Here is a 20,647-nt window from a genome sequence, read left to right as displayed (position 1 = left end):
CCAGTTTTATTGCTTCTTTAATCAGGACAACAGTTTCAGCTGTGCTAACATAATTTTTAAAAATGATCAATTAGCCTTTTAAAATGATAAACTTGGATTAGCTAACACAATGTGCCATTGGAACACAGGAGTGATGTTTGCTGATAATGGACCCCTGTACGCCTATGTAGATATTCCATAAAAAAAATCATCCGTTTCCAGCTACAATAATCATTTACAACATTAACAATGTCTACACTGTATTTTTGATCAATTTGATGTTATTTTAATGGACAAAAAAAAGGAAATTATAAGTGACCCCAAACTTTTGAACGGTAGTGTACCTCAATTTGTTGCCAATAATTGTGACACGCATGTTTTTGATAAAACAATTATTTCTTGATGACAATTAATTTTCTTTTTTGTTTTTTTCACTCAAAGGTTAGATTCATCAAAGCAAATTGTGTTTCTAGCTCCAGCAGTGCAGTAATATCTAAAAAGTAATATCTAACAATACACACAATCTAAAGGAATGGAATTAAGAATATATAAATATTTGGACGAGCAATGTCAGAGCGGCATAGACTAAGATACAGTAGAATAGGATAGAATACATTATATACATATGAGATGAGTAATGCAAAATATGTAAACACTATTAAAGTGACTAGTGTTCAATTAGTAAGGTGGCCAGGGATTTAAGTCTATGTATATAGGGCAGCAGCCTCTAATGCGCTAGTGATGGATATTTAACAGTCTGATGGCCTTGAGATAGAAGCTGTTTTTCAGTCTCTTGGTCCCAGCTTTGATGCACCTGTTCTGACCTTGCCTTCTGGATGATAGTGGGGTGAACAGGCAGTGGCTCGGGTGGTTGTTGTCCTTCATCTATTTTTGGCTTTCCTGTGACATCGGGTGCTGTAGGTATCCTGTAGGGCAGGTGGCTTGTCCCCGGTGATGCGTTGGGCAGATCGCACCACCTTTTGGAGAGCCCTGCAGATACAGCCCGACAGGATGCTCTCAATTGTGGATCTGTAAAAGTTTGTGGGTTTTCGGTGTCAAGCCAAATTTCTTCAGCCTCCTGAGATTGAAGAGGTGCTGTTGCACCTGACCAAACAGCTCCTTCTTCGACAGGAACGTCAAGGAAATAAGGAAATCTGCTTTCTCGACAGGCTGGACAAGTTGAGCCACAAGGCTCTTTTCCCCACCACTACAAGGCTCATGGCACGGCGACAGCTTTTGACGACAGATCTCTTTCCAAAGGTCTGAGTTAGGCTTGCTGATAGTTAGGAGATTATGCAGATCGAGCATCAAATTGGCCTGGTAAACCAGCAGTAGGGACGTAATATTCAACGCCTGTACAGAACGTGCAGTAGACACATAGACCTTTTGATAGATGGATGCAGAAAAGTGGTCATTCTTACCAGGGAGAGATGTGCCTGTCAGCAACAAGGCACTGAGGTTGAGGTGGTTGGCCAGTGACTGCTCGACCACTGGTGGCTTGCCGATTTCTAGCTCCTTCATATCCTTGACATTCATGTTGGCAAAAACTCTGGTTTTTACTTTGCTGGTCAAGGGTTTGTTGGGCTGAGTTTCTTGGGCTGAGCGAGCAGGTTCCATGGCGCCAAAAAACTGCCAATCCTTTAACAATGTTAACAATGTAGTTAGCTTTCACCTCGTGCGCTAGTAGCCTAGCAAGTTAGCACAATCTTACACCAAACAAAAGCATGGCTCTAGACCGATAAGCAGTGACGCTAGGATGGTTTGGTCTAGTCCAGTGGTTCCCAAACTTGTTATAGTCCCATACCCCTTCAAATATTCAACCTCCAGCTGCATACCCCCTCTAGTACCAGGGTCAGCGCACTATCAAATGTTGTTTTTTGCCATCATTGTAAGCCTGCCAACACACACACTATACGATACATTTATTAAACATAAGAATGAGTGTGAGTTTTTGTCACAACCTGGCTCGTGGGAAGTGACAAAGAGCTCTTATAAGACCAGGGCACAAATAATAATATAATAACAATCAATAATTTTGCTCTTTATTTAGCCATTTACATATAAAACCTTATTTGTTCATCAAAAATTGTGATTAACTTGCCACAGGTTAATGAGAAGGGTGTGCTTGAAATGATGCACCTAACTCTGCAATGTTGTGTTGTATTGGAGAGAGTCTGCCTTAAATAATTTTCCACACTGTGTCTGTATTTAGTTTTCATGCTAGTGAGGGCAGAGAATCCACTCTCACATAGGTATGTGGTTGCAAAGGGCATCAGTGTCTTAACAGCGCAATTTGCCAAGGCAAGAAACTGAGCACAGCCCTATTCAGAAATCCGGCAATGGCTTCTGATTAAATTCAATTTTCACAGAACCGCTTGTTGCAATTTCGATGAGGCTCTATTGTTCAGATATCGGTAAGTGGACTGGAGGCAGGACATGAAAGGGATAATGAATCCAGTTGTTTGTGTCATCCGTTTCGGGAAAGTACCTGCGTAATTGCACACCCAGCTCACTCCGGTGCTTCGCTATATCACATTTGACATTGTCAGTAAGCTTGAGTTGATTTGCACACAAAAAAATCAGACAATGATGGAAAGACCTGGGTGTTGTCCTTGTTAATGCAGACAGAGAAGAGCCCCATCTTCTTCATCATTGCCTCAATTTTGTCCCGCACATTGATTATAGTTGCGGAGAGTCCCTATAATCCTAGATTCAGATCATTCAGGCGAGAAAAAACATCACCTAGATTGGCCAGTCGTGTGAGACACTCGTCATCATGCAAGTGGTCAGACAAGTGTTAATTATGGTCAGTAAAGAAAACTTTAAGCTCGTCTCTCAATTTAAAAAAAAACGTGTCAATACTTTGCCCCTTGATAAGCAGTGCACTTCTGTATGTTGTAAAAGTGTTACATGGTCGCTGCCCATATCAGTGCCTAATGCAGAAAATACACGAGAGTTCAGGGGCCTTGCTTTATCAAAGTTAACCATTTTCACTGTAGTGACCAAAACGTCTTTCAAGCTGTCAGGCATTCCCTTGGCAGCAAGAGCCGCTCGGTGGATGCTGCAGTGTACCCAAGTGGCGTTACCACTCCACTGTGTCTCCCTGTCATGACTTTTGCGCCACCAGTACAGATACCAACACATCTTGACCACCAAAGTCCATTTGATGTCACAAAGCTGTCCAGTACTTCAAAAATATCCTCTCACGTTGTCCTGGTTTCCAGTGGTTTGCAGAAGAGCATGACTTCCTTAATTGACCCCTCATAAACGTAACGGACATTTACCAAGAGCTGTGCCAGGCCCACCATGTCTGTTGACTCATCCTGCTTTAACTCATATAATTCACTGGCTTATATGCGAAGCCGTAATGTTTCAAAACATCTCCTGCCGACACTGATGCGTCATGAAACGTTGTTGTTTGATGAAATCATTATCTGTATAGTTTTTTGGGCCTTTTCCCCCAGCATTGTCCCAGCCATATCCGCGGCAGCAGGAAGAATTAAGTCCACAATAGTATGGGGCTTGCCTGTCCTAGCCACTCGGTAACTCGGCATATAAGACGCTTCTAGCCCCTTCTTATTAATGTAATCTGTTGCTTTTATACACTTCTTTATTCTCACTCAAAAACTCCAGTGGCTTATTTTTTAAATTGTCATGTTTCGTTTCTAAATGTCTGCGCAAGAGTGAATGTTTCCCGCGAGAGAGTAGTGGTTAATGTGATTGGATGTTAATTATTTGATTAGGCTACCTGCATTTGACATTGTTGTTACCACACCAGATGGTTTAATTTTATTTTTGGCAGTAAAACGAGGCTACTCTCACCCAAATATGTAATATGCAATATGCAACAAAGATCCTGTTGGAAAATATAAATGTACTGTTTGAAAATGTCAAGAAAAAAAATCTAGTCAATGCGGCAATGGTAGTGGGTTGAGCTAAACGAGAGAGAACGCTAGTGATTCTACCCTTCCAAGCCTTCCAAGCTTAGCTAGCCAAGTTTCAGTAGCTAGCCGTGTGATGCTAGCTACCGCAGGAAACAAATGGGAAGGAAAAAGCACTTTCCTTTAAGTAAAGTCAACCAACACAGAAGACGAGAGATGAAAAACCTGCACTTGGCGGCATAACTCACCTGTGAACAGTTGAACAGGAAAACAAATAAAGTTGTGCTGAGGAGAGCTTAGAGTAGTACTCTTCGTGAAGAAGAGAAGTGAGAATGATCATAGGGTGGGCAACTGGCTCTCTATGATGAGGGGAGGGGCTCACCTCATTCGCCACTTGACCTGTCCGTCTCCGACAGACGTGTGAGATTCTGATGAATCCCTCATGTGAGATATCGAAATGAATAATTGAAAGAGAACTTCCTCTGTTTATGTTGTTTTATGAAGGGAGAGTGCTGCTTATCCAAACCTTTAGCCCTGTCTTCGGACCTGTCTATTGTGTTTCAGGGTATTTCACAGCAGTCTTTTGAGCTGAAAAATATGTGGACACCTGCTCGTCAAACATCTCATTCCAAAATCATGGGCAGTAATATAGAGTTGGTCCCCCTTTGCTGCTATGACAGCCTCCACTCTTCTGCGAAGGCTTTCCACTAGATGTTGGAACATTTCTGCAGGGACTTGCTTCCATTCAGCCACGAGCGCTGCCAGATGATGACGCGTGATTCATCACTCCAGAGAACGTGTTTCCACTGCTCCAGAGTCCAATGGCAGTGAGCTTTATACCACTCCAGCCAACGCTTGGCGTAGCGCATGGTGCTCTTAGGCTTGTGTGAGGCTGCTCGGCCATAGAAACCCATTTCATGAAGCTCCCGACAAACAGTTCTTGTCTGTAGTAAGCCTGTAGTAAGTCTGCAACCGAGGACAGACTATTATTACACGCTTCTTCAGCACTTGATGGTCCCGTTCTGTGAGCTTGTGTGGCCTACCACTTTGCGGCTGGGCCGTTGTTGCTCCTAGACATTTCCACTTCACAGTAACAGCACTCCCAATTGACCGGGGCAGCTCTAGCAGGGCAGAAATTTGACAAACTGACTTGTTGGAAAGGTGGCATCCTATGACGGTGCCACGTTGAAAGTCACTGAGCTCTTCAGTACGGGCCATACGAAAGTAGATTTGCTTAAATTCTTTCACAAGATTAAATTTAAGCATGTGTTTTCTCAAAACACTGTTTCGAGCCTGGAAACAGATCAAAGAACTGGTACCAATTTTAAGCCCAAAAGCATATTCTGTCGTATGGTTAACAACTCCTCGATTAATACCTATTGTAGGTTAGTCGAACAAGAAGCCATGTCAGTATGTATGAGACAAACATACCACATTCAGAAGAATCTCACTAGAACAGAAGAACAGGCACTTAATGAATTAATGAAAGATTAATCTTTGGTTATTAAACCTGCAGACAATGGGGGTGCTGTGGTTGTTTTACACTATGAAAAATATAAAGAATAAATTCAGAGACAACTCTGCAATGAACGTTTCTAAAGAAAATGGTTGATCCCACACAGGTGTTCCAAAGGGAAATATGCTCTAATCTAGAGCAAGCCCTATTAAACCACCTTATCTCACCGGAATATGAATACCTTTGCTGCAAATGTGCCATACGTCCATGCCTGTACATTTTACCGAAATTACACAAACCTAAAACACAACAAGGCAACTATATCCAGGCAGACCAGTGGTTGCAGAAGTAGGCTCAATGCTAGAGCCGTTGTCAATCTTTGTAGACTCTTTTATTAAAACTCATGTGCAAGCATTGCCATCATATGTAAAAGAATATATAGTCATCATGAACAAGATTTCACCAATAACGGGATTAACAGAAGACTGCATTTTGATCACATTAGATGTCGGGAGTCTATATGACAGCATTCCCCATGTGTGTGTGTGTGGGGGGGGGGGGGGGCTGGCAGCCCTAGCTCACTATTTGAGAGATAGAGATACTAACAAATACCGACCAACAAGCTTTATTCTAGGGCTGAATATGTTTTGACGTATAACTCTTTCAGATTTGATGATGAACACCACCTCCAAACGAATGGACCATCGATGGGCTCCACATTCGCTCCGAGCTATGCAACCTTTATGTGGGTCTTTTTGAAGAACGTTTTGTTAACAATGAAAACTAAAATACATTTTTGAATAAAGCCTTGAAGTGGTATCGATATATTGACAAATAAAAAATGCATATGGGAAGGAATGGAAAAAGAGCTGTCAGACTTTATGGCACTACTCAATGACATTGACTCCAATCTCAAATTCACTATGAATGTGACATTCTACATGTTCATCACATCGATATGTGGTTTTAGAAATCAAATGGAACCCTGTTTACAACTCTGTATAGAAAAGAAAAGGACATAAATACTCTATTACAGGGGGACAGCTTCCATCCTAAGCCATTAAAAAGAGGACTTCCAAGAAGCCTGTTTTTCAGACTGCGCCGTATATGCCACTCCACAGAGGATTATTTAGAAAAAGCAGCGGAGATGCGCACTAGGTTTCTAACACAGAACCCAAACTGGCTGCGCGCGTGCTCCATCGTGCATACATTTATTTTGTCCCCCACACCAAACGCGATCACGAAGCGCAGGTTAAAATATCAAAACAATCTCTGAACCAATTATATTAATTTGGGGACAGGTCGAAAAGCATTAAACATTTATGGCAATTTAGCTCGTTAGCTTGCACGTGCTAGCTAATTTGTCCTATTTAGCTAGCTTGCTGTTGCTAGCTAATTTGTCCTGGGATATAAACATTGAGTTGTTATTTTACCTGAAATGCACAAGGTCCTCTACTCCGCCAATTAATCCACACAGAAAACAGTCAACCGACTAGTTTCTAGTCATCTCTCTTCCTTCCAGGCCTTTTCTTCTCTGAACTTTATATTGCGATTGGAAACTTTCATAAATTAGGTGCATTACCGCCACTGACCTTGTTCGTCTTTCAGTCACCCACGCAGGTATAACCAATGAGGAGATGGCATGTGGGTACCTGCTTCTATAAACCAATGAGGATATGGGAGAGGCAGGACTTGCAATCTGTGTCAGAAATAGAATAGCCCTTGGAAATATTTTAGCCCTTGGTGTCGCAGACGCTCGTTGGCTCGCGCGAGCAGTATAGGTGCATAATTGAATAACATAGATTTCTAACTGTATTTTGCAACGCGAACGGTGTGGTCAGCCTGTCAGAAGAGGCTATTCGCCACAATGTGTGGATGAAGCTCTTAATTTGGCATTGGGAAAAACACGAGATGAACTGCTACAAAAAAGACCCGCTCAAGCTAAAGAACACTCCGTAATGTTCAGAAGCACAAATACTTTGAACTCGCGAAAAGTGGGAGATGCGGTCAAGAAACACTGCCATAAATCCACCACTTATTGTGTAGAGGTAGCAATTTACTCGATAAATTGATTCATGCCAACTGCCTGCCACAAAAGAAAATCAGCCAGGCTCTTTTACGCCCTCTTCCAAATGGTAGCTATAAATGCAAGAGGATGCGCACAGTGCAACAATATGATGAAGTGTGAATATTTCTGCCACCCACATACAGGAAAACGGTTCCAAATAAATGACATTATTACGTGCTCCACCACCCATGTTATGTACATGATTAAATGTCCATGTGGACTCTGCTATGTAGGTAAAACCTCTCGTTCTCTCAAACAGAGATTCAGTGAACATAAAAGTTCACTCAGGAGAACCATTCGCAGTACATTTTGATGACCTAAAGCATGACATTTCTACCTTATTAGATTTTGTGGCAAAGAGAAAGTTAAGATATCAGACGGGGGGTGATTACCGGTATTAATAATACTCAGAGTTAAAGAGAATGTTTTGGGATTTTCACCCTCCAGACATGAATTATACTCCTATTTAAGATTACTCTGCTTTCCGTACGATGTACCCAATGATTAATGAAAACTTGCTCGGTAGGTCTATGTCCTCATTGTGATTTTACAAACGTGTTTAAAACGTCTTATTTGAATATTTATGAAATGCATATTGTTATATTTGGTAGCACTTGTTTTTCCTTCGCCTCCAACCCCTTCCGATGCGTGGAACGGATGTGGGTGGGGCTTGTTCTACATAAGGGTGGTATTTTTTTTTTTTACTCAAGAGCCCTGACGAAGGCCGTGAGGCCGATATGTAAGCTTATTAAAGATCAGAGATACTATCAAGAGCAGTGTGTGGTTTTTCTTTCATCTTGTTCAACTGTTACCATGCACCTGCAAAAAAAGATTGCTCAGATGTGTGAGTGCCTTTTGAATTTTGAAATACACATATAAGTGAATTTGTCACAATATTTTTGGTCCCCTAAAATGGGGGGACTATGTACAAAAAGTGATGTGATTTCTAAACAGTTCACCCGATATGGATGAAAACAACCCTCAAATTAAAGCTGACAGTTTGTAGTTTAACCTCAGTCATTGTGCTGGAGTACAGAGCCAAAACAACAAAACATGTGTCACTGTCCCAATACTTTTGGAGCTACTGAATGTCATTTTTGGTGAGTTTGTGCATTTACAAGAAAATGTGAATTAGAGACATTGTGCAAATGAACAAAGTTTTAATGCAAGCTTGTCTGAAGGAAGAACAGTACTGGCTCTGGAGCAGTAGGTGTACACGCTGTGTCTGTGTGGAGTCTAGAGTTGCTAGGGCAACAGGCCTGCCTACTCTGCTCAGAGAAGATGAGGGAGGAGCAGACTGGCCAAGAACAGAGAGGAGAAAGAAACGCAAGGAAATTAAAGATAGCAGTGGCAGCTGTACAGATTACTCATCCAAAGGGCTTTGACTTCTCATTTTATTAATTTAGCAGATGCTCTTATCCAGAGAGATGTGGTTTGTGCATTCACCTTAGGACAACTAGGCGGAACAACCACATCACAGGCATACTATACTGACTCTGTTTTACAAAACTTTAATTGAGTGTATTTTAACTTGTATTGTTTGTTGGTATGGCAATGCCACTGTGGTCCTTCTGTAGCTCAGTTGGTAGAGCATGGTGCTTGTAACGCCAGGGTAGTGGGTTCGATTCCCGGGACCACCCATACGTAGAATGTATGCACACATGACTGTAAGTCGCTTTGGATAAAAGCGTCCGCTAAATGGCATATATTATTATTATTATAGACAGAAAAATATGCTGAGAATGATTATCACCACAGAGAAGAAAAAGACAATTAGTTTAAGCACTGTCTATTGTTGCAACTTAGAGGCAGATCAGATCCCATTTGACCAATTTATGTAGAAATCCAGGTAATTCCAAAGGGTTCATACTTTTTCTTTTTGATCAATACAAATAGAACCAGGATGTTTGTTTCAGGCATGGAGGTACTCCAAGTTACTTGGAGTCAAACAGACAGGTTTGAATGAGATCTTTAAGGTCAGGGCCCTCAGCAAGGCTCACAAAATCATTTTAGAACCAAGCCCCACCCCCTGTACTCAGACTTTGAACTACTCCCCTCTAGGTGCAGGTATAGGGACCCCTCGGCAGGAAAAACAGAACTAGATAATAATTTGTGTCATGTGATATCCCTCCTAAATAGCTCGGGCTAGTGTTCCTATCGACCCAGTAAGGCCAGTCTCTTTTTAGTGGTATGTAACTTCTGAAAGATGTATTGTCAATTTGTTTTGTATTTAAAACGCCACTTTAAACGTGTACATAACACTGCAACAAAAAGATCCCCCAGGGGACAATAAAGTTAGTAAAGTAGAAAGTACACTAGCTATCAGTAGAGTCTGAGCTGGAAGGGGGGTGGGGGTCGAGGTGAGGAGGAGGATTATTTAAGATACTGTTTGAAGAGGTAGGGTTTCAGATGTTTCGGGAAGATGGGCAGGGACTCCGCTGTCCTAGCTTCAGGGGAAAGCTGGTTCCACCTTTGGGGTGGCAGGACAGAGAAGAGCTTGGACTGGGCTGAGCGGGAGCTGCCCTCCCAGAGGGCCAGGAGACCTGAGGTGGCAGAACGGAGTGCTTGGGCTGAGGTGTAGGGTTTACTATAGCCTGGAGGTAGGGAGGGCCACTTCCTCTTGCTGTTCCGTAGGTGAGTACCATGGTCATGTAGTGGATGCGAGCTTCGACTGGAAGCCAGTGACGTGTGTGGAGGAGCAGGGTGAGATGAGAGAACTTGGGAAGGTTGAAAACCAGGCGGGCTGCAGCTTTCTGGATACGTTTCAGGGGTTTGATTGCACAAGCGGGGAGTCCAGCCAACAGCGAGTTGAATACAATATGATGCCCTGTCACCTTATTAATTCAACCACTTATTTGGATAACAAGCAAGTTAAATTTAGGGGTTGTGTTAACGCAGAATTGTTTGTTTTTCACGCTGGAAAATATAATCAAACCCATAAGAAATATCTTGCTGTGTTTATAAACGCAGATCTAAAAGGCTTATTATTGTAATTTCTGCTCGGCATCGGACTAATTTTGTTCTTCAGTTAGACCTCCACTCAGATGAGAATTCAATAAAGGGCATTCTATCAGCAGACAGCGCTCTGACTGATGAATAGCTACTACTTTTTCCCGGTACTTTTCTTGATGTAGCCAGCCCACTTTTCTCCAGGTGAAATGCAACATTAACTTTAAGGAAAGCTGGCTACATAATTTGTATGGTAAATATTCGAAATATGATGTCCATGCATCGTTTTTGCAAAAATAACTTGCTTTTTCATTGTAAGCTAATTTACTTGTGTGGCTGCCAGCCAAATAGTGTATAATTTACTTGTGTGGCTGCCAGGCAAATAGTGTATCACTTCTGGCATATGATGAAAAATTAAGCTATTTTCTGCCGAATGTGTTGCACTAATGTATTTTCTGTGAAGGAAAACTAAAGTGCACGTCCCTGATCACGCAATTGAAGCAAAAAAACAACAACTTGACTTACAATAAAATCGCGACCCCTGTCAATGCACAGCTGGACTCACCTGCTCCTGCTTTCTCCCGTTGTGCTATTTACAAACAAACATGTAACTGGCTCAAATGTTTTAGCAAACTATGATAAGCTTCATACACTGGTGTAAAGTACTTAAGTAAAGAAGTAGTTTTGGGGGGTATCTGTACTTTACGATTTATATTTTTGGCTACTTTTACTTCACTACATTCCTAAAGAAAATGTTCTTTTTATTCCATACATTTTCCTTGACACCCAAGAGTACTTTTTGAATGCTTAGCAGGACAGGAACATGGTCAATTCATGCACTTATCAAGAGAACACGTGGCCTCTGATCTGGTGGACTCACTAAACACACATGTGTCATGACGTTGGCCCTGGGGGTAGGTTTATAACAGTCATAAATACCTCTCTACCCCTCCTTTTTCCTCTACCCTACTGATGTTACATTTGCAAAACCCTTGGTTAACATAGAAATTCTGGGAACATCAGAAGGTGGGGGGAAATTAACTATATTCTGGTAATCTAACCAATTGAACATATGCGGTGGTACTTAATGAATATGATGTCAGTTCGGTTGTCATCTGAGACATTCTCATCAATGATAAGATGACAAACACTACAGTGGTAAGTCTACACATCAGAGTTATCGGATTTACATGGAATCGTTGTTCAATTTAAATGTTTGAATATGAAATTATTCGTGATGGGATGAAATGTAATTTTAGCTTCTAAAATGTGAGATTTGGGTTTTCATAAGTTTAGGGCTCTGCTCAATCAGTGGCCCGTCCCTGTGAAGGGACATGACTATAAAACTTTTCAAACACGCCCTCCTCTCCCTTCCTATATAAAGCCCTGACGACAATATAACCTCCTGTTCTGAGGATGTGAGGACGACGGTCCGATGTCAGAATGGTTCAGATAATTACAGAACGAAACCAACATCAGCGTGAGCTTTGGTTGCGAATGAACTTTGAACTCTTATTCACTACAGAAGCGATACCTCCTAGCCGTTGAGTTAGGAACAGCAGCTGCAAATGCAGGTTAGGAAGGAACAGACAGAGTATGCCATCTACCACACAACGACGTTACTACAACGTTTTCAATTTACCAGCAGAGACATTCTTCAATGTACTCGGTTGGGCAACACGGCCTTCCATCTACCACCAACCTACCAAAGTGCAGCTCAGATGAAATATTTATTGCATTTTCCTTTTCCAAATGGGTGGTAATTTAGAATGGATAAGATTCTGTATTTACGATAGCACAGCTTCGCCCTTTGTTCCTCAGTCTTCCCGCTCTTTCACTCAAACCCAGCCCTTTTCTTTTGTGTAGCAAGCTGTCATATCTGTTCCGCCCGCTAGGGACATTTTCGTTTGATGTAATTTGTAATCAAGTTATGATTAATTATGTGTATGTGTAATTCTGTGTGATTAGTTAGGTATTTAGTCAATAAATAATTAAGCCCAATTTTGTATTGCTGATTCAACTTGTTAGCCAGGGTTCGTGAAGAATTTACAACATTCAGATGAGACTGAATTAAGGTGACGATTAATATTGACTGCTATTGATGTAAAATATTACTAGGTCTTTAAGAGTTTATTCGGAAGATAACGGCTCTATAAATATTATTTCTTGGTGCCCCGGCTCTCTCGTTAATTACATTTACATGATTAGCTCAATCAGGTAATATTAATTACGGATAAATTATTTTATAGAAAAACATGTCATATCACTTAATCCGGCATAGCCAAAGTGACACGACACATGCATTGTTTATAAATTATGTCTGAGTGTGTCCCTGGCTACCAATGCATTTTCTTATAATAAGGAATTTGACAATATTTTTTACTTTTGATAATTAAGTATATTTAGAACCAAATACTTCTACACTTTTACTCATGTAGTATTTTACTGGGTGACTCACTTTTACTTGCTAAACTTTCTATTAAGTTATTTATGACAATTGGGTACTTTTTCCACCACTGGCTTCATAATGTAAAATAATGTGACAGGTGAAATTAAGCACGAAATCTGCTTTATCGCCTATCGTAGCATAAGTTGACTGTAGCTATTTACTTAAAGTAGCTACAAATATATTTTGTCTTTGAAAAAATTCGAAGAAATTGTTTCAACGGTACTGATAAACTATACTGGGTATTTGGAAATAGCTACGGGATATATGATATACCGCCCAAGCCATTTTTTTCTCCATCCCAACTGAGGGGCCTTTGTCAATGGAAAACTGTAAATCTTGGCCGGGAAGGGGCATGACTTCACTCATGGGCTCTTGTTACAACATTAGAAAAGAAGGCTCTTTTTCAAACCAATTTCAGTTGTCAATGTGCTGCGTTGTGAAAATAAGAAGATATCATTCTTAATTCATGGCATGGTTTCTTTTTATCTAAATGTTGAATAGACATATAGAGAAATTCATTCATGGAAGAAAGGGCAATAGCCTATACTACTCTGGAGTCATAAAAACAATTAAATCAATTAATTTGATTTGGCGGGGCACAGATCGGCTCTCAGAACAATTCTATGCGGGTGGGTCGGGTTGCGGAGAAGAATCTGCCCTGTTGTCCAGTATCGGGTGGGGCTCGGAATTGATGTGGCAGGCACTGGGCGGGTGCGGCTAAAAAAAACTGACCTGTGCAGGACTCTACCCCGGAGGGTGCATATTCAAATTGATAGCTAGCTACGTTTGCTATTCGCTCGTATCTGATATCTTAGCACCATGTTTATCTAGCCAGCTAGCTAGCATAGTAGCTAATATAGCTAGCTAGTTAACACCACAGATAAAATGATTAGTTATTGTTATCTTTGCTAACAGGTAGCTTGCTTATTAGCTAGCTTGCTTATTGCATGCATGTCCGGGCACATTGACACAAGCCTTTATTATTAGTGAATTAGCAAAAACAAATATTTTCAACAGGAGTTCAATTTTGGTCGCTGTGTCAATGAATCCATTTCTCAATACTGCACCTTTCTGTTGGAGAATTTGCTAGCTTGCTGCTGCTGATTTTCCCAGTTAGACTTTCCTCAGCATTGTGCAGTGCTCGTGGCTCAGGCGGTGAGTGGCGGCTGGCATAGCAGCTATGTAGCGGGACTATCGGCAAAACCCATAGAGAAGGGCCGATAGACTAGAAAAAGCCAATATTGGCCCTATATATCGGCTAGGCCAATTTATGGGTCACTCTCTAGTTTAGGATATACTGTAGGCCTACCAATTTGGCTACTGAACCTACCAAATCTGGATACTGTTTCTTCAACCTAATAAAAGTGTTAGAAAGATATGTGTTGTAGTAACAAGACCCTTGTATCATGTTAGGATAAACAATTTCCCATGAATTTCCCAATTTCCCAAGAGTGTGTGCGGGCCTACATTTATCTTGACTTTTATTTTGATATGCACATACTGTTGTCAATATCAGCCAACCCTTATAATTGAGCATCCGAGAAGTGCATACACTGTTCAAGTGCATTTCAGTTCACCATGTTCAGGCATTCGGGACTATCTCAAGCCATTGCATTTATAATGAGTTGGACTGTATAGTATGTCTCGTTTACTTTTTTTTTCATCTTTCATGAACCAGTGTGAACTCCGACGCCACCTCAGGGAAGGAGATGAGCGATGGTAACGAGGGGACGCACGGATCAGGGAAGGGCGAGGGGAAGGTCCGGAAACACCACCGCCGCTCCACGCGCACCCGCTCACGCCAGGACAAGATCAACAAGCCCAAACTCAGCATGCTCAATGTGAGTACCGCACATCCATTTATAGTAGTCTTAGTAGATCGATCGGCACACATCCATGTCTCTTGACACCTGTTCCTCTCTGGTTTCTGCCTGGACAGGTGTGTTATACAGGGGATAAGATGGTGGAGTGTCAGCTGGAGACACACAACCACAAGATGGTTACCTTCAAGTTCGACCTGGATGGAGACGCACCTGAGGAGATAGCCACTTACATGGTATGGTTAGAGTACAGTCGTGGCCAAAAGTTTTGAGAATGACACAAATATACATTTTCACACAGTTTGCTGCTTCAGTGTCTTTAGATATTTTTGTCAGATGTTACTATGGAATACTGAAGTATAATTACAAGTATTTCATTTCAAGTTTCAAATGGTTTTATTGACATTGATATGAAGTTGATGCGAAGAGTCAATATTTAAAGTGTTGACCCTTCTTTTTCAAGACGTCTGCAATCCGCCCTGGCATGATGTCAATTAACTTCTGGGCCACATCCTGACTGATGGCAGCCCATTCTTGCATAATCAATGTTTGGGGTTTGTCAGAATTTGTGGGTTTTTTGTTTGTCCACCCGCCTCTTGAGGATTGACCACAAGTTCTCAATGGGATTAAGGTCTGGGGAGTTTCCTAGTCAGGCTTATTGAGGTAGTATGTACATGTGGGTATGGTTAAAGTGACTGTGCATATATAATGAACAGAGAGTAGCAGTAGCGTAAAAAGAGGGGTTGGCGGGTGGTGGGACACAATGCAGATGGCCCGGGTAGCCAATGTGCGGGAGCACTGGTTGGTCGGGCCAATTGAGGTAGTATGTACATGAATGTATAGTTAAAGTGACTATGCATATAAGATAAACAGAGAGTAGCAGCAGCGTAAAAGAGGGGTTGGGGGAGGCACACAATGAAAATAGTCTGGGTAACCATTTGGTTACCTGTTCAGGAGTCTTATGGCTTGGGGGTAAAAACTTTTGAAACCTTTTTGTCCTAGACTTGGCTACTCCGGTACCGCTTGCCATGCGGTAGTAGAGAGAACAGTCTATGACTGGGGTGGCTGGGGTCTTTGACAATTTTCAGGGCCTTCGTCTGACACCACCTGGTGTAGAGGTCCTGGATGGTACGCACTACCCTCTGAAGTGCCGGTCGGAGGCCGAGCAATTGCCCTACCAGGCAGTGATGCAACTGGTCAAAATGCTCTCGATTTTGCAGCTGTAGAACTTTTTGAGGATCTCAGAACCCATGCCAAATCTTTTTAGTTTCCTGAGGGGGAATAGGCTTTGTCGTGCCCTCTTCACAACTGTCTTGGTGTGTTTGGACCATTCTAGTTTGTTGTTGATGTGGACACCAAGGAATTTGAAGCTCTCAACCTGCTCCACTACAGCCCCGTCGATGAGCATGGGGACGTGCTCGGTGCTCCTTTTCCTGTAGTCCACAATCATCTCCTTGGTCTTGGTTACGTTGAGGGATAGGTTGTTATTCTGGCACCACCCAGCCAGGTCTCTGACCTCCTCCCTATAGGCTGTCTCGTCGTTGTCGGGGATCAGGCCTATCACTGTTGTGCCGTCAGCAAACTTAATGATGGTGTTGGAGTCGTGCCTGGCCATGCAGTCGGGGGTGAACAGGGAGTACAGGAGGGGACTGAGCACGCACCCCTGGGGAGCTCCAGTGTTGAGGATCAGCGTGGCAGATGTGTTGCTACCTACCCTCACCACCTGGGGGCGGCCTATCAGGAAGTTCAGGATCCAGTTGCAGGGGGAGGTGTTTAGTCCCAGGTTCCTTAGCTTAGTGATAAGCTTTGAGGGTACTATAGTGTTGAATGCTGAGCTGTAGTCAATGAATAGCATCCTCACATAGGTGCTCCTTTTGTCCAAGTGGGAAAGGGCAGCGTGGAGTGCAATAGAGATTGCTTCATCTGTGGATCTGTTTGGACGGTATGCAAATTGGTGTGGGTCTAGGGTTTCTGGGATAATGGTGTTGATGTGAGCCATGACCAGCCTTTCAAAGCACTTCATGGCTACGGACGTGAGTATAGCTGAGAACTCTCTATACTCCAGGTGGGCAAAATCTAGCTCAGATTTCATGCACCAGCTGTTGTTTACAAATCTGCACAGACCGCCCCCTCCCCCCTGCTCTTACCGGAGTGTGCTGTTCTATCCTGCCGGTGCAGCATGTATCCCGCTCGCTGAATATCCATGTCGTCATTCAGCCACGATTCCGTGAAACATAGGATATTACAGTTTTTGATGTCCCGTTGGTAGGATATTCGTGATCGTACCTCGTCTAGTTTATTGTCCAATGATTGCACGTTGGCGAGTAATATTGACGGTAACTGCAGCTTTCCTGGTTGCCTTCTGCGGGTCCGGACGAGGCATCCAACTCTTCTTCCTCTGCGTCACATCCTTTTGCGAATAATTGGGATGTCTGCCCTGTGGGGTGTTTGGAGAATATTGTGTGTCCTGCTTGCTGCTGTTGTTGTTGAAAAAATCTTTGTCTAAGCCGAGGTGAGTGATCGCTGTCATTATATCTAGAAGCTCTTTTCTTCCGTAAGATACTGTTGCAGAAACATTATGTAGAAAATAATTTACAAATATCGCGGGAAAAAAACATAATAGCACAATTGATTAGGAGACCGTAAAACAGCGGCCATCTCCTCCGGCTCCATTTTGTTATTAGGCTAACTTGTGAGTGAGCCCACTGCCTTGGCTGTGAAGTACACATGAATGGTCTCAGGATGCTTTACTGTTGGCATGACACAGAACTGATGGTAGCGCTCACCTTGTCTTCTCCGGACAAGCTTTTTTCCGGATGCCCCAAACAACCGGAAAGGGGATTCATCAGAGAAAATGACTTTACCCCAGTCTTCAGGATTCCAATCCTTGTACCTTTTGCAAAATATCAGTCTGTCCCTGATGTTTTTCCTGGAGAGAAGTGGCTTCTTTGCTCCCCTTTTTGACACCAGGCCATCCTCAAAAAGTCTTCGCCACAGATGCACTCACACCTGCCTGCTGCCATTCCTGAGCAAGCTCTGTACTGGTGGTGCCCCGATCCCGCAGCTGAATCAACTTTAGGAGACGGTCCTGGCGCTTGCTGGACTTTCTTGGGCGCCCTGAAGCCCTCTTAACAACAATTTAACCTCTCTCCTTGAAGTTCTTGATGATCCGATAAATGGTTGATTTAGGTGCAATCTGTGAAGCCATTTTTGTGCAAAGCAATGATGACGGCACATGTTTCCTTGCAGGTGAACATGGTTGACAGGGGAAGAACAATTATTCCAAGCACCACCCTCCTTTTGAAGCTTCCAGTCTGTTATTCGAACTCAATCAGCATGACAGAGTGATGTCCAGTCTTGTCCGCGTCAACACTCACACCTGTGTTAATGAGAGAATCACTGACATGATGTCAGCTGGTCCTTTTGTGGCAGGGCTGAAATGCAGTTGAAATGTTTTTGGGGATTCAGTTCATTTGCATGGCAAATAGGGACATTGCAATTCATCTGATCACTCTTCATAACATTCTAGAGTATATGCAAATTGCCATCATACAAACTGAGGCAGCAGACTTTGTGAAAATGTATATTTGTGTCATTCTCAAAACTTTTGGCCACGACTGTAGACCCTACTCTAGCACAGAAGCAAGCTGCAGTTTCCATGCCATTAATGGGAGGGGTGGGGGACATTTTTCTTCCCTTCACACACCTCCAAAGACTTGTGAAAACCTCCACAACCAAGGGAACCCCCCACACACTAACTTTGGAAATCTTGAATATCTATCACAATCTAAACATCTACACAGATGCACACTTAGCAACAAACACCCCAGAAAACCTCTGTTACCCTTTATCCGCCTGCCTCCTGAATTCGGCGTGTGTGCTCTCTATGCCTAGCTCTAAGTGAGGGAGATGCTCTTTGATGTTCCAGGGCACTGAAACTCTGTTCACTGCACTGCAGCAAAAACTCCCCTCTCTCACTAAAAACCTCAGCCCTGTTAATTTTGGACCGATATGCTTTTTTGTACGTGGATTACACATTTTGTTGCAAATCATTTTTTGTTTCATTCCCCCGAAATATCGAAATAAAAATAAAAATATCAAAATATTTCTCCAAAACTGGTGCCTCTGGCCGTGCTTTGGATAGGCAGGTGTCAAACACCATCACATAGGCCTAGCCCAATTTGATTTCTTATATTTCTCCCCAATTTCCATCTTGTCTCATTGCTGCATCTCCCCAACAGGCTCGGGAGGCGAAGGTCGAGTCATGCGTCCTCCGACACATGATCAGCCAAGCCGCGCTTCTTAACACCCGCCCGCTTACCCCGGAAGCCAGCGTTCACCTGACAACCGAGGTCAACCTACAGGCGCCCGGCCCGCCACAAGGAGTCGCTAGAACGCAATGAGCCAAGTAAAGCCCCCCAGACAATCCCTTCCTTAACCCGCTGGGCCAATTGTACGCAGCCCTATGGGACTCCCGATCACCGCCAGTTGTGATACAGCTCGGGAATGAACCAGGGTCTGTAGTGACGCCTCTAGCACTGCGATGCAGTGCCTTAGACCGCTGCGCCAAGGCCTAGCACAATTTTTATCGAAGGACAGTCCAGACGGGACTGTTTATTATACATTTTTCAGGGGATTTGACATTGATGGATGGTGTCTATTTTTGTCTGTTAGGTGGAGAATGACTTCATCCTGCTCCTGGAGAAGGAGATGTTTATAGAGCAGTTAAAGGATATTGTGGACAAGGCTGAGGACATGCTGAGTGAGGACACGGAGGGGGAAAGGATTTCTGACCACGTGGGCAGTCCCCAGCAGAGCCACGGAGCAGTCATACTGGGGGGAGAGGTGAGGAGGGATAGAGGGATTTTGAAGTAACAGAGTTATCGAGGAGAGATGCAGGTGGCCAGTCTCAGATGCATTGTCCAACACTCAAGATTACTTAGTGAGCAGTAGAGGTCGACCGATTATGATTTTTCAACACCGGTTCCGATTATTGGAGGACCAAAAAAAAAAGCCAATTGATACCAATTAATCGGCCGATTTTTTTTATTTTATTTTATTTTTGTTATTTATTTGTAATAATGACAATTACAACAATACTGAATGAACACTTATTTTAACTTAATATAATACATAAATAAAATCAATTTAGCCTCAAATAAATGAAACATGTTCAATTTGGTTTAAATAATGCAAAAACAAAGTGTTGGAGAAGAACGTAAAGTGCAATATAATATGTACCATGTAAGAAAGCTAACGTTTAAGTTCCTTGCTCAGAACATGAGAAAATATGAAAGCTGGGGGATCCTTTTAACATGAGTCTTCAATATTCCCAGGTAAGAAGTTTTAGGTTGTAGTTATTGTAGGACTATTTCCCTCTATACCATTTATATTTCATTAACCTTTGACAATTGGATGTTCTTATAGGCACTTTAGTATTGCCAGTGTAACAGTATAGCTTCCGTCCCTCCCCTTGCTTCAACCAGGAACACAACGACAACAGCCACCCTCGAAGCAGCGTTACCCATGCAGAGCAAGGGGAACAACCACTCCAAGTCTCAGAGCAAGTGATGTTTGAAACGCTATTAGCGCGCACCCCGCTAACTAGCTAGCCATTTCACATCGGTTACACAAGCCTAATCTCAGGAGTTGACAGGCTTGAAGTCATAAACAGCGCAATGCTTGATGCACAACGAAGAGCTGCTGGCAAAACGCACAAGCCTGATGATGCTGCCTACCACCGCTCAGTCAGAGACTTGTATGCGCAGTCAGATTATGTGCAAAGCAGGACACGCTAGATAAACTAGTAATATCATCAACCATTTTTATAAGATAAGTTTAATGCTATCAGCTATCAACTTACCTTGGCTTACTGCATTCGCATAAAAGGCAGTCTGCCAGCAGCATACCACCCTGCATACCACTGCTGGCTTGCTTCTGAAGCTAAGCAGGGTTGGTCCTGGTCAGTTCCTGGATGGGAGACCAGATGCTGCTGGAAGTGGTGTTGGAGGGCCAGTAGGAGGCCCTCTTTCCTCTGGTCTAAAA

The 20,647-nt window shown here is 42.8% G+C and overlaps 1 protein-coding gene across 16 annotated transcripts in view; it reads left to right on the top strand.

Moving 5' to 3' along the window:
* Window positions 1-20,647, top strand: part of LOC118361415 (serine/threonine-protein kinase WNK2-like) — a 119,328-nt gene that overhangs the window by 85,293 nt on the left and 13,388 nt on the right. For all 16 annotated transcript variants that reach the window (XR_004820984.2, XR_004820985.2, XR_004820983.2 and 13 more), the window contains 3 exons: window positions 14,461-14,623; window positions 14,722-14,838; window positions 19,277-19,447. Coding sequence is in view for 13 of the 16 variants with exons in the window: in XM_035741329.2 (XP_035597222.1) it covers window positions 14,461-14,623; window positions 14,722-14,838; window positions 19,277-19,447 (451 nt within the window). In the remaining 3 variants the exon portion in view is untranslated. The remainder of the gene's footprint in view (window positions 1-14,460; window positions 14,624-14,721; window positions 14,839-19,276; window positions 19,448-20,647) is intronic.

The sequence above is a fragment of the Oncorhynchus keta genome, unplaced genomic scaffold, assembly GCF_023373465.1.
Source record: "Oncorhynchus keta strain PuntledgeMale-10-30-2019 unplaced genomic scaffold, Oket_V2 Un_scaffold_584_pilon_pilon, whole genome shotgun sequence".
Lineage (NCBI taxonomy): Eukaryota > Metazoa > Chordata > Actinopteri > Salmoniformes > Salmonidae > Oncorhynchus > Oncorhynchus keta.
Note: the sequence above shows the minus strand (reverse complement) of the source record. Positions and strands in the feature narration are given on the sequence as shown.